Source organism: Amblyraja radiata, chromosome 34 (genome assembly GCF_010909765.2).
Source record: "Amblyraja radiata isolate CabotCenter1 chromosome 34, sAmbRad1.1.pri, whole genome shotgun sequence".
In the NCBI taxonomy this organism is placed as follows: domain Eukaryota; kingdom Metazoa; phylum Chordata; class Chondrichthyes; order Rajiformes; family Rajidae; genus Amblyraja; species Amblyraja radiata.
Genome location: NC_045989.1, coordinates 19,919,735 through 19,936,567, shown reverse-complemented (window position 1 = coordinate 19,936,567; position 16,833 = coordinate 19,919,735). Strand labels below are relative to the sequence as shown.

Here is a 16,833-nt window from a genome sequence, read left to right as displayed (position 1 = left end):
GGGCAAGTCTACATCTGACCTGTGGGAGTCATTCAAAGGGCATTTGTGCGAAGTTCGGAATCTGCATGTTCCAATAGAGAGGAGGGATAAGGATGCCAAAGTAAGGGAACATTGGTTGACCAAAGAGATTGTAAATTTGGTCAAAAAGGAAAAAAGTAAGTACATGCAAAGTATAAGTGGACAATTCTTTTCCACACAGAGCATTGTTTGAATTTGGAATACACTGAAGAATGATACTGAAGTCAGAGACTCTCATAGCTTTTAAGTATTTAGATGAGCTATTACATTATATTTACAATTAGATTATTTCTCTAGCATTGATGCCAAAGAGGGTAAATTTGAAGTTCTAACACAAACAAAAAAAGGTAAAAAACACATCATATTTCACACCAGTCCAAATTTCTAACCTGAGCAGTTATTACATCCAGTTCAATAATGCAACCGGGACGAGCTGTTGATTGCTGGCTTACTATGTTGAACACTTCTCCAACAAGTTTCTGCAAAAATGATGTAATAAAATATCAAATGCAGCAGTTACAAACACAACGTATGCAATGCAAAAATAATGACAAGGGCTTCGTTAAAAAAAAAATATATATATTGCTGAATTTTATAGAATTCATATTCTCAGACCCAATTCTGTGAATAAACTACCGAGATCCTTATCCATGGTTTAGTCACATTTCTACTTTATAATGTCAGGGTTCTCCTTCCTGGCGTACAAAAACTATCTGTGTACTTTAACGTTCAGTAAGTCCCATTTACCTGTAACTATTGGCCTTGGACCTTCATGGATATCAAAGCCAACAATATCATCTAAAATACGTTATGAATGTTTACATTTCTACATTAACACCGCTATTCTCGCCTGCCCAGTCCAGCACTTTATTGCTGTAACCCTAGTTTACCTCAACCTTGCCAAACCATTAGTAACCACGACTTCAGCATCTGTACACTCCACTCTGCAATCATGTCTTTCAAAAGACTTTTGGACAGAAATTTGGATAGGAAGGTTTTAGAGGGCTATGAGCTCAATGCAGGGAAATGGAACTAGCCCAGAATGCCCATATGGTCAACAGGGACAAAGTGGGCCTAAGGGCCTATTTCCATGCCATACAGCTCTAGGTCTCCATGATACCGCATTTCCCCTCGTAAATAATTGTCATCCCAGTTCCTCACCTTATTTGTCTTAAAATCCACATCTTCCAAAATTTCTCAGTCCTCCCAATACCCATTTCTTTTACATTTTAACAAAAAATCACAAAACTAGTCATATTATTAAAATTATTTAAGAAACATCTTATAATGTCGGTTATGATGACATTAATTCAACTTCTTTCAATTTCACGGTCATTAACTCACCGATATTTCTGGATCAGACAGTTCATCCAGAAGTTTCCTAGCATCAACAACAGCCTGGTAGAGTCTGAGATTCTGACCATCAGAAGCAACAAAGCAAGCACTGGCAGAGTTGCAGTATGTGCCTAAAGGTTAAAATGGAATAATAACAATAATTTCATTATTATTTATGCTATTGATTGTTAAAGATTTCACAGCTAATAACGCAACGTAATATTTAGCCTGGCACTAATGGTGCCTTTTACATTAAGAGGGTGAAACAATGGGTGTTGTTAGCCAACATTGAGTAAATGTTTGCTTGAACATTTGAATAAGGTGTTCCGAATAACTAGGGAAAGATGGAAAGTAATTCACAATTGTCTTCACATAGAACCTATTTGCAAAGATGTTGAACCATTTAATAATGGTTCATAAGTTATAATAATAACAATAATAAATTTTATTTATGGGCGCCTTTCAAGAGTTTCAAGGACACCTAGTTATGAAAAGGACATAACTTGTACGTTCTCCCCGTGACCGCGTGGGTTTTCTCCGAGATCTTTGGTTCTCTCCCACACTCCAAAGACGTGCTGGTATGTAGGCTAATTTGCTTGGTGTATGTGTAAATTGTTCCTAGTGTGTGTAGAATAGTGTTAATGTGCGGGGATTGCTGGTTTGGAATGGACCCGGCGGGCCGAAGGGTCAGTTTCCCCGCTGTATCCCTAAACTAAACAATACTTTCTTGACCACAATTACTTTTTAATTCCCATAAAATGTAACTCCCCAGCTGATGGGATGGGATTTCAATTGATGCTCACATCAGGTTTCTGCATTACCAGTTCAGTAACATAACAAATGCTGTTCCATCCTTATTTATTAGACAGAAACAACATTCCTGGTTGTACAGTCAATGAACAAGCAACATCAGTTATGGCATAACATCAACGGGTTTGCTACAAATGCACAATTTCAATAATATTAATGACAACTGTTATATTTACAAGATAAGAAAACGGTCAACAGCCAAGAAAAGTTCCTGAAACATAATCCCTTGGACCATGTTTTTGAGACATTGCTTTAACAAATGAAATTAATATTAATAATTCTTGCTTGCACCAATCTTTGTTTATACTGTTTGTCCATTTATACTACATGGACACATTGGGACTAGATGACACCATGGAGATGCCTTCGCTATCTTTTAGTCTTTAGGATCCAGAATAGAATCCAGTCTCAAGTCACGGAACCTAGCTTTACACAAAATATTCTTGGATATCACGACCCAATTTCCTATGGATACAAGTCCACAACATAACACCTGTCACATGAATCTTACAAGCATACCTGGCGTGGAAATGTTTATAGTGTGGGAACCTTCTGTACATTATGTTGCTTTGATTTTGGCGGCTACAACCTTTGTTTGTGTTTTCTCGAAAAGATAGAGGTCTCTCGAGGTCTATTGGATCTTGATGAAAGATATTCTCATAATATCCAGATGTTTATTAACTAAAAAGTGTAGACATACCCAACTTCAAGAAAATGCAAAGTTACATACGGATATTATCCTGATGCATACAGTCAGTGAGGGAAAGTAATGCCCAAAGGGTCAACAAGTAAAACGTTCTCAAAGGGCTTTGGGATCTAATTTTACAACAGATTTTCTGTTTTACCAAGAATTAAATAACTTATTACAAGATTCAATTAGTTTTTGACTAATGTGGCACAAACAACCACTGATTATAAAGACACAATGAACTACTGGTGCTGGTTTACAAATGATATGCTTGACCTACATCAAAACTAGCGTAAATCAAACTCACCAAGGCAGTAGCTCGGGATCAATGTTGGAAGCCAGGCCACATTTGAAAAGGCTGAAGTGTGCAGGGAATTGATACGTGCCAACTCTGAAACACCCCCAGAATACGATAATGGTCCTATTGGGTCCATACGCCATAGAATCAGTTCGCTGTAGATGGCATTAGGATCGTGAAATGTCCGTGTGGCAGCATTTTTAACCTGTTGCGCTCTTGGGCCTTTTAAGGATTTCACAGGTTCTACCTTAATCTTTTCTTTAACAACGTCAATTTCGGGAGTCATGAGAGCATTGTGATGTGAAGAAGTCAACAGCAAGGGCAGCACTGAATGGCATGCCAAATCATTTAGGTGAAAACGATGGCCACAATATCTGAACTTGTGAGACACAATCAGAACAGTGCTAAAGGCGGATTCTTCAGCAAAAGTTACTGCCCATTGATTCAGCGATCCGTCAATGTGTTTTGAAATCATCATAACTGATGGAATGGCAATATTTAATTTTGAACTATTCAAACAATGGGTCAATCCATTAATTTTTGAATCATTATCAGGTTGGTGTTTAGCATTTGTGGCAGTGCATGCATACATCATTATATTTCTGCTGAGCGAGTTGGCATCACCAGTAGGAAAAGCAACAGGAATCCGTGATGAAAATGCAACCTAAAATACAAAAAGAATTAGATATTTTTTCTACTTCAACAGAATTTGAAAATGTTCCTGCCTAGAAAAAAACCAATGATTTACAATAAACCTCCTGACATAATAAAAGCATTAAGAGGTGACCAAAGACCCCACAAGGGAACCAAACTGACCAGAAGAGTTAGTGGCTCTGAGCAAAACATACGTAAAATGGTCAGAAGATGATTTCTAAAGCAGCAAATTTTATTTGTTGTTTTGACATCCAAATGAGCAAATTACTTTGCTCAACAGACATTTATATCTGCAGCTTACATTATCTCAGTTGGGAAAACGTTATGAATGACTACGCAGAAATAGGTGTTCATTGTTCACAAGATTGCTAAAGTAAGATTTATATGATTCAATTTATATAAGAATTAAATACATTCTCACACCATGAAAAAAAAATAAGAAATGATAACTTCTCCTGGCCAAAGGATTCAACTTTTATAAGGATTCAACTTTTGAAAGCTGCAACTGAAAGTCGTAAGATTATTAGTCGAACTCTGCCAGAGGACAAAATAAAGAAAGCAATGACTTGGCACCCAATACTATCATATCATCATTATGCACAACAAATCTACGCTTTATGGGCATGTAGAGTTATAGTCAGAGTCAAACAGCATGGAAATAGGCCATTCGGCCCAACTCATCCATGCCGACCAAGGTGCCTCGTCTTAGTTCGTCCCATTTGCCCGTGATTGTCCCATATCCCTCTAAAAACTTTCCTATCCATGTATATATCCAAATGCCTTTCAAATGTTATTGTACCTTCAACTACTTCCTCTGGCAGCTCATTCCATATATGCAGCACCCTCTGCATGAATACGTTGCCCCTCAGGTTCCTATTAAACCTATCCCATCTCGTGTTAAACTTATGCTCTCTAGTTTTAGATTCCCCTACGTTGGGGAAAATATTATGTGCATTTACCCCATCTATTCCTTTCATGATTTTATATACCTCTAACATTGGATAAAACTTCACACATGCAAGCACAATATATAAAATATAATTTAAGGTATTTTGTCTATACCTGGACTTGTCTAAATATTCCAGGATGGTATTCATCCAAATACTTCACATGCCACACCAAAAATGAACCATCTATAGGATGGATTGTAAACAGCATATCAGCATTCTTGTTCCACTCGGTTTGCAGCGTTTCAATATTTCGATCGAGCAAAATGGTGGGCAGTGGAACTCCAGCATAGGACAGTGAAGATACTTTGGTTCTCCCATCTTGTTCAGCCTCTTCAGATTCATACTCTGATCCCTTCTCTGAAGTCTCTTCTGGTTCTGTGACAAAATTGAGATAAACCAGTTTTACTCAACCCAGGATTTCAGCCAAGCTCGGTGCACTTTCCACTAAACAATTATTTGCTGTTTTGATCTTTAATGCGTTCCACAATCTGAGACATTGTACCTTTTGAAAGGAGATGAGGAGAAATGTCTTTAGTCTGAGGGAGGTGAATCTGTGGAATTCATTGCCACAGACAACTGTGGAGGCCAATTCATTTGGTACTTTTGAATTTAATTTGAATTTCTTTATTTTTTTTGTATTTTTGAATGTCATTGTCATTCAAAAACAAGTTTGAACGAAATTTCGTCACCATGCAGTCATAACAGTAAAAAAGCAACACAAAACACAATTAACACAATCATCCATCATAGTGACTCTCCTCCAGGCACCTCCTCACTGTGATGGACAGCAAAAAAGTATTTTAAGGCAGAGATTGACAGATTCTTGATTAGCAAGGCCATCAAGGTTATGGGGAGAAGACAGGTGAATGATGCTGTGAGAGAAAGATAGGTCAACCACGATTGAATGGCAGTGTAGACTCAATGGGCTGAATGGCCTAATACTGCTCCTAGACTTACGAATTAGGGGAACTTTAATACTGCTCTAAAATCTGGAATTACTGCTGTAAAAAAAATAAACTTTGACATAATAAAAATGTAAATATTTTCATTGATTCTATTTATTTTTAACCACATCTAACATGATGTACAAAGCAAGTGATTGTTATTTGGGAGTCAAAATAGTTTGATGCACACTTCTGCTGTGAATTGCCAAATTGCTATAATGATACAGTCATCCATCAGAAGTATGCAGAGCAGGCAGATTACCCTGTCAACTGTGTGGAAGAAGTGATTTTACATCAACACAAGCATATGAGTTCCATTTCAAGTTCATGCACCTCTCTTCACTTTGCACTGCTGAATACATATTAAGCTGCAAGCAACCGCTGCTGTTTAATGGAATGATCAACTATTTACTGGTTGATTGCTAGTTGACATCTAATGGTTGATGCTTCAATTCTATAAGTGTTTTGGGCTTTTTGTCATTATGTAAAGATGAATTATTGTACAAGGAAAATAATGTGAAAATAATGAAGGACATTCAAGGCACGCATAATCCATTCACTAGTTTGGATATATTTTGGAATACTGCATTATATGTGTAAATAGAGGATGTGCAAAGAAAACAATCTGCTCGATGAGGGAGGCTGCGAGGAAGAGGAAGGCACTCCAAGCCATAACTGCCTAATGTAATCAGTGAACAAATGCCCTATTCTGTCTCAATGAAGAATTAAAGACATTTATCAAGGAGCTTCACTGAAATCTGAACCACTGGTGCACCCACAGTAGCCGTAGAATATGACCCTTCAGGATTGGAGACCCAGGAGGTCATATGCATACTACTGACCAAACGCATACATTTCATGCCAGCTCTGCCACAATATAGAAGTCAAACATTTGGTGGCTACTATTTGTATGGCATGGGAATTTATAACTTCAGCAATCAGACTTCAGCAATGTTCTACAAATTAGTTCACTGGTACACAAACTGAGTTCACCACCACTTTCACACTGCATGGGATAGATTCCATGCTCTGAAATGAACTTCACACTCCTTGATATGGAGGATACACCTCCTGGCTGGCCTCTCAACACCAAGCATCTGCCAGATCTAGGATATCTTTTCTACATTTCTATTACTCCACCAAGATTTAATATTGCATTCAAAACAATACATTTTCTAATTTCAAGCAATAAAGTTTGAAAATAATGTGTTCAAAATTATTTATAAGATTGTTTGCTTCCTCTCCAGCATTTTAGCTCTTACTGAAAACTCCATGCATTCAGTTTGATCATTGATTCATGCAGGGCAAGAATATTGAACATCCAGCTCTAGACCTGGAGCATGAAAGCAAAAGAGGCGTGTGATTGTTGCAATACAAGCTTAGCCAAACTACTGCCATGGAATACGAGATGAAAACATTAAGAATAACTCAGAACTCACAGGATCACTAAGTTACCTGGCCCAGAAAATGAGTGATAGATTAATAACTAGGGGATGCTCAGCTCAAGTTTAAGTTATGCATTACGTGGGAATATAGAGACACTTTATTGATGATTACCTCTGACCAAATAACATTGCAAACACAAGCAATAATAGTTGTGAAAGGACTGGAAACAACTTTAACCAATCAATAGAAATTATGTGGTTCACAAAAAAAATTAAATGTTTTCCATTCTTATACACATTATTTAAAAAGTGCGCCATTTCGTTCCCTCTTGAAGATGTATTTTAATTAACCACGAGATTCTTTTCTTAAACTTATTTAATTTCTCATAGAGCATGCACAATATATTGCACGATTCTTTTGCAATTTTCTGGTAAGAACCAAGTTTGGAAATTTTGCAAGAGCAACATTAAGACAACCAAATCCAAATCAGCATGGCCATAAAGGTCTCCCTTGGTGGGCAAGTGCATGGACAGAAACAAAACAAAATTAAGGCCAATGTCTTATCCAACATCATCAAAATACATTTCTTAGAAAGAATAAATCCTACTATAGATCAAATTATGCACAATGTACAACACTACTTACTACTTGCTATGCTCACCAGTATCTAGTTTCAATCTCAATCCATTCTGACTGGCAATGTCGAACTCATCCTCCATCTGTTGATCTGTGAGTTTCCTTAGATGCTCCATGAATATTTCAATAGAGAATGTAAAATGGAGTTCTTTGTTGTTCAGCCAATGAACGACAAAATTTCCACCACCTTCTTCGATGTTGAAAGCTGTTCCAGCTAGTGCTGGTGGAATATCTGTGCATAACAATTGAACTATTAGCTTCCTCAAGTGCAACATCAAACCGAGAAATATATTTATCTCCATCTAAATTGCATTTTGCATTCAATCAAACTGAAGTATTAAATCAACGGAACAATTGAAAATATTTTGAACGCAGCTGCATTTTGCTTCAGTTTGGTTTAAGCAAATGCTTTCAAAGCATTTTCAAATTAAATATATTTTCTAAAAAAAAAGGCCAGAGAAATAAAAGTGCATTTCTATCTGGTGTATTTTAATTAACCTCAAGATACCTTTCTTGAAGATAATTATTTCATAGCTAGATGAAACATGCACAGTTCCTTTGCAATTTTCTGTCAAGAACTGGGTTTCAAAACTTTGTAACAGCAATATTAAGAACACCAGATCCAAATCAGCATGGCCATTGAGCCAGACATTGGTTTTGCGGATCATACCCACAAAGATTTCCGGCTCCATTTCCATGGATTCTTCTTCAACTCCAGCCTCAACTTATAGGTGAGCACAAGTTTAATTACACTCAACCAAGTGTGTCAAATACCTTAAAGACCAGTGTCACTTTTATGGCCCTTCGCTGAAGGTAGACAATCTTGTCTTGAGGAGTTTCTCCACCCCTCTCTACCCACCCACACACCCACGAGTATTACATGAGGAATTTTTTTATAGACACTTAAATGCCTAATTGCTACAATCTCATACCTAAAATATGCCACAAGTCCAAAGCCTAACTGAATTTACAGTCATTTATTAGGTTTTCACCAAACCTTGAGAGAATCTACGAAAACAGTCAGAGATTTCAGAAGTGAATTTATAGAATTCACTTCTGAAATAATTAGAGTAGAAATAATCTTTCCTCAATTGTCACTTCAGTAACTTCCAAAAGTAAAATCTGAAATTTCAGCTCAGTAAAAAGAGTTTATTACTTGAAATATCAAGAGTTTATTAGAATATCACAACACTTTTAACAAGAGCATGGAATATCCAAATGATCTACCAAGTCGTTTATTAATTTCTGAAGTTGTGCTCCAGTCAAAGCTGGCAAGAATGTCAATGCTGGCAGACAGGAACTAGAAACGGGATAAAGGTAGAATTGGAATGAGAGGTGATTGCAGTTGGAGTAAGAGAAGCACTGTATTAATCTCTACTGAAAAAGGACATATGTGAAAGACATTGATTATCAGGAGGAAGGGGAAAGGTCGGGGTAGGAAATCAGCAAAAGCAGCCCTGGGTAGGAAAGAACTGCAGATGCTGGTTTAAATCGAAGGTAGACACAAAATGCTGGAGTAACTCAGCGGGACAGGCAGCACCTCTGGAGAGAAGGAAAGCAGTCCTGTATTCTACCTGGTACCTAAAGAGCCTTACTGAAGAATAGAAATATTCCTTAAGTGGCCTATTCTGACATAACTGTGACAACACATCAGATTTAGTTGGAGAATATCACACCAGGCTGACATCTTCCCAAATAATTTTGCTGCACAAGTCAACAGATTGTGGCTTTACGGTTTAAATTAAGGCCCTGCCTGAATGGAAACTTGAACCTCGGACTTTTCAAAGTAATTGAAGATAAAACACCAGGAGGGAATTTTATGCCGTTGGGCCAGAAAGCTGACATTGCATGGTTTTCAATCTACCCCACAGGAGCTGCTCTTAAAATAGCCAGATGAATTTCTAAACTGAAAGTTATTTTTACCTTTGATTTGTCAGTTTGTATTTAAATAACTTAGATTACCTTAACTTGGAAAAATGAGTAAGTTCTATTGATTCCAACCTGTATTCGGATTAATGCTTGCCGCTATATGGAAGTGACATAGTGCATTAGCATAATGCGATATTTGTCTGTGGACTTCATGCGATCCAAGCTGGTTTGGCAAAACTTCCATATGGGCAGTCAGGACCGAGGACCTGCGACGGCCACTGAGATGCTTCAAATGATGAATTGTCTGCAAAATATATTATTAATCCAGTTAATCAATGAACAAGTATTCAAGTGAGAGTGTAAGGTCATTAATGCTTTAGCAAACACCTAGTTTGGATCAATACAGTTTAAATGCAACTAAGCTTGTCTAATTGATGACAATCTTATATTTTAGCAATTTATACCGGCGACAATTGCCAAAATTTCAATAAGCTATTTATATATGCAGCCCTTTATCAGCGAAGTATTTTTCAACATGCTCTTCTCCAAGGATAATATAATGGCAAAGGTTGCCTGAAAATCCTGACAAAAAGGAAACTTATTATTCTCGATCCAGCCCAGATCTCATGTTTGCTGCAGTCAAGCCAAAATGAAGGGTGGGTGTTCTGAGGTCTGACCATGGGGGGATAACTGTACTGACAAGAGAACATAAATAAGTACAATGAAAGCAGCAATGCATGAAACATCAGGGCCTGCGACTCTCCGGACTTACTCTCCTGCAGTCTGTGGGAGCCCACGCAAAAATATTTAGTGCACCCATTTCACCCACTATCCTGACCCTCCATCCCCTTTCACCTCCATAATGTTTGGGACAAAGACCCATCATTTATTTATTTGCCTCTGTACTCCACAATTTGAGATTTGTAATAGAAAAAAAATCACATGTGGTTAAAGTGCACATTGTGAGATTTTATTTAAGGGTATTTAAATAGTGAAAGCAAATGTATAAAAATACCCTTTGATAAAATCTGACAATGTGCACTTTAACCACATGTGATTTTTTCTATTACAAATCTCAAATTGTGGAGTACAGAGGCAAATAAAGAAATGATGGGTCTTTGTCCCAAACATTATGGAGGGCACTGTATATTCAAAGACACTGACAGACCACCAAGAGAATGAGTAGACTGTGCACATACTGATGGCAAGGGATCTCAAGTTTGTGTGACTTCTTTATAAGTACACCACATTGAAATTACACAGACTTATTTCAATGTTAGAACAATAGGCACATTTGTTTCCTATACACTACAATTTCAGATGGACTAGAGTAGACAAACATGCTGGAGAAACTCAGCGGGTGAGGCAGCATCTATGGAGCGAAGGAAATAGGCAATGTTTCGGGTCGAAAACCCTTCTTCAGACCCGAAACATTGCCTATTTCCTTCACTCCATAGATGCTGCCTCACCCGCTAAGTTTCTCCAGCATTTTTGTCTACCTTCGATTTTCCAGCATCTGCAGTTCCTTCTTAAACATTCAGATAGAGTAGGATTTGTTTGAAAGGTTCTTCGAGCATTAAGCTGTCAAAGCATGGAATATACAAACTAAATATATATTTGATACACATTAAATGAACTACATCTACATTACATCTATTTTACTCTGTACTTTCTATTTTATTTGGATTCGGAAATAATTACCTCTAGAGCATGGTGGATTTTGTCTTTCTGACTCCCACCGTGAGAAAGGCTGGTGGTTGAGGTATTGATAGTGGTCTCTGCCATTTGTCCTCCAAAAAGACTATCTTCTGGCAATAATGTTTCAGCCCACAGCCGGCAGACACCATCTCGACATGAAGTCAGAAGCGCATTGCACACAGAGCTCCTGGGAAGAAAACCGTGAAATCATCGGCACTCCAAATCCAATGTCGAAAGTGCCCTTCTATTTTATGAGGAATTTTTCGGTCACAGATTACTAAAGGCCGGATCTTGCTGCCACTAGCAAGCTACAATCACTCATGAAACAAATGAAATAAAACAAAATATTAAAATGCACTAAAATCATTTCCCTAGAAAGAAAATCATAACCTGCATAATAATCACTTCATGCTTACAACATATTGCATCAGTGAAATTAATGGATACTCTTCTTATGCCTTGTCTCATCTTGTGCAGGATTAGCAAGCAGATGGTTGGTGAACAGCAAACCACAGTTCCATGTTTCACTGAAACACTTGAACAGCACTCATATTCCACATGGGTAGATTGCAACACAACAGTACGAACATTGAATTCTCCAGTTTTAGATAACCAACCTACAGCAATCCTTCCTCCCTTCCCCCTTCCTCCCTTCCCCCTTCCCCCACCCCCCTCCCTTTCCTGTGACGTACCCGATTTGTGTTCATTTCTACCCTTCTCCTTACATTCCTTCCTCTGGCTTCACAATTCTCACCTCCATCTCACACCTTTTCTCTTCTCATCTCTGGCCTTTTTCCAACCATCTGCCTATCAAAAAGCCTCCTCACCTGTATCCACCTATTGCTCGCCAGGCTTTGTCCTGCCCCTCCTCTCTTTCAGCTCCTCCCCCCTCCCCCTCCCACTATATTAGGTTTGAAAAAGGGCCCCAACCCAAAACATCACCTATCCACGTTCTCCAGAGATGCTGCTTGGGCACTGGGTTACTTCTGCATTTTTAGTCTTTTTAAGAACAGAGTGCTTGTATGTTGAAATCTGTAACTCAATAACTCTTACTGTTGGTAGCATTTTACAGCAAATTTAATCCTGAAAATACAACTTTGCAAAACAATGCAAATTATATTGGCTGCAAAATGTTATTTTGCATCTATTTTTAACTGAAACTCTATCCAAAGACCTGTTATATCAGATATGGATGGATGCTTCATGGACAAGAACATTAAAGCTTCCCCTGTTGTTTCCCCTCCACCCTCGAGATTAAATTTCAGCACTTTAATATCTAATGTCCTTTCCAAGTGCACGAGACCATCCAGAGAAGTGCAAAAACATTATATAATAGATAGAAAAGTGTACTTTGCAAATGGTTCCCAAGAAAGTCTCAAATGGTAAGAGGTACAATTTCTCATGTAATCCTTGTACCTAGTGCTATTCACTTGTTCTTTCATGCTTCGTAATATAGCATACGACAGCAGGGAAATCTTGGTCCTGCCGAATTACTGCATCAACTGGCAAACTTGGTGGTCATCGGCTGCTTATTTAGATGTCTCACGTGTCACTGAATGAATGTTACACATTTTCATGTTTGAAAATCGATCACCTGGACAGACTTGAGGGAGATGGTGGGATGGAGTGGTGGGGGAGGGGTGTGGAAAAAACAGACAAGTAGTCTCAGGGTCCCACTCTGGGCCCGTTTTGTTAGTGGGCAAACCTTGGAATAGTTAAGGCTTATTGTCAAAATCGCAGGGTGACGCCTGTTTGGTGGTGAGAAGTCGCCCAACGAGTCGCACCTTTATCCGGTCGCCGCTGGATTTTCAACATGTCGAAGATTTTCGGCAATCTGCTGCGATTATGACGGGTGCCGGCAAGTCACCGAAAAAAATCACGTAAGTGGGACAGGCCCTTTAGGCAACACTGCAGATTTAATGATATTATCCAATCCGTAACTGATACAGATACTTGTTAGGTATGATAAAGTGACACGTGCCGGGAAGCAACTGGTCACATTTCTAGAGTGGTAAGTAAATGACCATCTGCTTTTATTATTTCATAAAATTGAAAAAAAAGCACTTCTTGTATTTGAATTTTTAAAAACCTTTGTTAAAGAGTTTTTGTTTCTTTTCTACCATTCCATATGGTGCAATTCCACATATAACAGACAACCACTAATAATGCAGGCAAATTATTGTTCAAGTTCACAACAATACAAATTATTCAACTAGATTGGCAATTATAATGGAGCACAATTCTCATCACTTCTGATATTATACTTCTTGGATGGTCTCTTGGGATAAAGGATGATGCATCCACTCTAGGTTTGAGAGTTCTGAGCAGGCTGATGTGGGAATCACTGTTCTTCCACTAATGGGATAGGCGGTGCCTGACAGGGAAGGCAAGTGGATAGTTTCTGATATGGTGCACTTCTTCTGCCACTCATGTAGGGTTTCAATATGCACCAAAAGCATGCCAAGGTTATCAATAACATCTTCAATGCTCGTTTTCAACTTGACAATTCTTGGACCAAAGATTCTAAGAAGTCAGTGGGGATGTTGCCACGATTTGAACACATCGTTGAATCTCTTCCTCTATCTGGAACTCCCTGCCACAGAGGGTAGTCGAGGCCAGTTCATTGGCTATATTTAAGAGGGAGTTAGATGTGGCCCTTGTGGCTAAGGGGATCAGAGGGTATGGAGAGAAGGCAGGTACGGGATACTGAGTTGGATGATCAGCCATGATCATATTGAATGGCGGTGCAGGCTCGAAGGGCCGAATGGCCTACTCCTGCACCTAATTTCTATGTTTCTATGTTTCTATCTACCTGCTCATCTCTTGCCAGGACACAGTTCAGAATTAAGGACAATTTTCAGAGATTACCGCTGGTCTTGCGTTTGTGCAAACTTGGTGGTTGCCCTCTAAACCACCGTCAACATGTTCATTGAAGCACGACAGCATGGAGCATATACATGAAAACGGTACTCTACTAACACTTTCTCCACAATTTACCCCTGCCCTCAAACCCTTTGTACCACATTGCCCTCCAATAATAAAGCAAGGCCCTGGGAAAATGTGAACCACTTCCCACATCTTTCATTGACAGCCAACATTGCTACGAAAAAGCAATTCAAAGACCAAGACCTCAAGGGTTGGCACTGAGGTTATAATATTCGAGGCAGCTGAATTCTTTGCCTTCCGAAATGCTTCTGAAGCCAGAACCGTCGTCAACATGTATTTCCAGGCACGAGAAAAATGTCATCTACTTTAGCTCTACAAATCATGCAAACTTGATGCATGGATAAGCAAACAATTCCTCTTCAGTCAGCTACATTAGGCAGGGCATGTTATTTACATGCCTCACACCAGACCAAATATCCATACAAAGCTACTATTAATTAAGTGTCAAACTCGTCTCTGACCTTCCCCAGAATAAACCTAGCGAGTTGAGAACAAGTCCACTGCCCTCAATCACTGTGCTAAGTAATTTTGCCAACTCAAAACCAGCTTAATATACATGTCTTAATCCGAACTCGGGAAAACAACCTCTACCAGCACTGTGGCATGTCAATTTCCACCAGCGCCCTGCTCTCTTTCGAAGTTACACTCAATAGCAGCCTTCCTATAATTTTGGACTGATCGGCATGTTAAAAGACAAATATGAAATTGCCTTTACAATAATGAATCCAAGCACAGCTCTAACCTTGGCATATATTTACTCGTCTTCCGCCATGAAAATCCTGTCACTGCACGAGGATGTGCCAGATATACAAAGGAGAAGCCTACAGCTGTAGAAACACTTCTTTCCCCTAGAATTTCTCCAACTATAACTGCAGATTTCCAGCCCATGGTCAGATACCATACTTTCAGAAGGGAGTCATCCTGCATGGAAAACAAAATGTATTCACACATGTTATAAACAAATGCAAAATACAAATCCTTCCTTACCTAATCTTACTTCTGCAGCTTAATTAATTTTGCTTCAACATTTTATTTACAGTTAATGCCAAAACAAAAATCAATGCTTCTGCTCAAATTTTAAAAAGTGTTTGTCAAAATCTTACCTTTCCTGCTGTTGCAAAATATTCACCATCAGGGGACCACTTCATGAGATATATTGGAACAGCAGTCCTAAGAAGCAGAATAAAATACATTAATGTTGTACATTTAAACAATTGATTCCAACATTAAGCACAAATATTTATGTAATTTTGTACCTGTTCCAATAGTCAATTATGTCAAATAGAGCAGTAAAGAGTATTTTTGAAAACTTATTAATTCATTTTAGACATAGATTTTAAAAAGTGTCAGCCATGACATAGTGGTGGCATGCTCAGCTCTCGAGTCAGTATGTTAAGGATTCATGTAAGCTAAAGCATTAAGCACATGATTTAGATTGACACTTTAACACTGAGGCAGTATTGTGCTGTTATACTTGCCACCTTTCAGATGAGAATTCTTACTGACATCCTATTTGTCATCCAAGGTAGATGTGAAGAGAAAAGCAATCACACTATTCCAAAGTAAAATGCCCAGGCTAATATTTATCACTATATTATTTCATTATTATCGCATATCTATTACTGAGCCTACACTTGGCAATTTACATTATAACACTGAAAACACTAAAACTATTTTATTAGATGCATAGCATCCTGGAATCTACAATATAAATGCAAATCCCTCAATTTATTCATTACTATACCCACAAAAGAATTTTCTTCCACCATATTATGCAAAGATAAGGATTTAGCAATAAAGCTTCTCAATATTACTAAAAAGTTCAATAAAACTTAAAGTGTCTTGTTACTGGTTATTTGCTACTGGTCCAACTTCATAGGTAAGTTTATATATTATTCTCAAGAAAATATGAGTTTGTATTAAATAAAATCACACCATAGGAAAGGTAGATTTTAAATTACACTACTCTCTCATAATATGACAATCCAAATATGCACTACCCACATTTTCTAGTAATTGTGCCTTTTTCCTTTGTTTCATAGAAAGGGATGTCAATTGGTTTCCTCTGATTTCTTCCCATGCTCTGAAGATGTGCAGGTTTGAAGATTAATTGGCTTCTGCAAATTATCCATAGTCTGTAGGACTATAACTAGTGAACTAGATCGATCATCGGTATGTATCGGTGAGCCATAGGGCCCATTTCCATGCTGTATCCCTAAACTAAACCAAACTAAACATTTAAAAGGCAATTGGACAGGTACATGGATAGGGAAGTTTTAGAGAGATACGAGCCCAATGCAAGCAGATAGTACGGGAATAAATGTGGCATCTCGGATGGCAGGGACAAGTTGTTCCGAAGGGCCTGATACCGTGCTGTACAACTAAATGACTCTAAAATAGATGATGCAATATTCTGGTGTTGCTCCTTTTGGGTCCTTGACAAGTCCACATGGCCTATTGCAGATTCTGTATTACAAAAGTGATTGCAATTCAAAAATAATTCAACCAGACATGTTAACATTTTTTTTCTTCACAAATGCTGCCTGACTGGCTGAGTGTTTCCAGCATTGCCTGTTTTTGTTCCACTCTCGCAGTTAGATT

At 38.2% G+C, this 16,833-nt stretch overlaps 1 protein-coding gene across 4 annotated transcripts in view; it reads right to left on the bottom strand.

Annotated features, from left to right (window-relative positions):
- dmxl2 (Dmx like 2) overlaps positions 1 to 16,833 on the bottom strand; it is a 95,377-nt gene that overhangs the window by 49,352 nt on the left and 29,192 nt on the right. For all 4 annotated transcript variants that reach the window (XM_033050386.1, XM_033050387.1, XM_033050388.1 and 1 more), the window contains exons 6-14: positions 15,336 to 15,402; positions 14,975 to 15,153; positions 11,290 to 11,473; positions 9,721 to 9,892; positions 7,745 to 7,951; positions 4,866 to 5,128; positions 3,159 to 3,813; positions 1,363 to 1,484; positions 408 to 497 (exon numbers count right to left, since the gene is read on the bottom strand). In XM_033050386.1, coding sequence (XP_032906277.1) covers positions 408 to 497; positions 1,363 to 1,484; positions 3,159 to 3,813; positions 4,866 to 5,128; positions 7,745 to 7,951; positions 9,721 to 9,892; positions 11,290 to 11,473; positions 14,975 to 15,153; positions 15,336 to 15,402 — 1,939 coding nt within the window. The remainder of the gene's footprint in view (positions 1 to 407; positions 498 to 1,362; positions 1,485 to 3,158; positions 3,814 to 4,865; positions 5,129 to 7,744; positions 7,952 to 9,720; positions 9,893 to 11,289; positions 11,474 to 14,974; positions 15,154 to 15,335; positions 15,403 to 16,833) is intronic.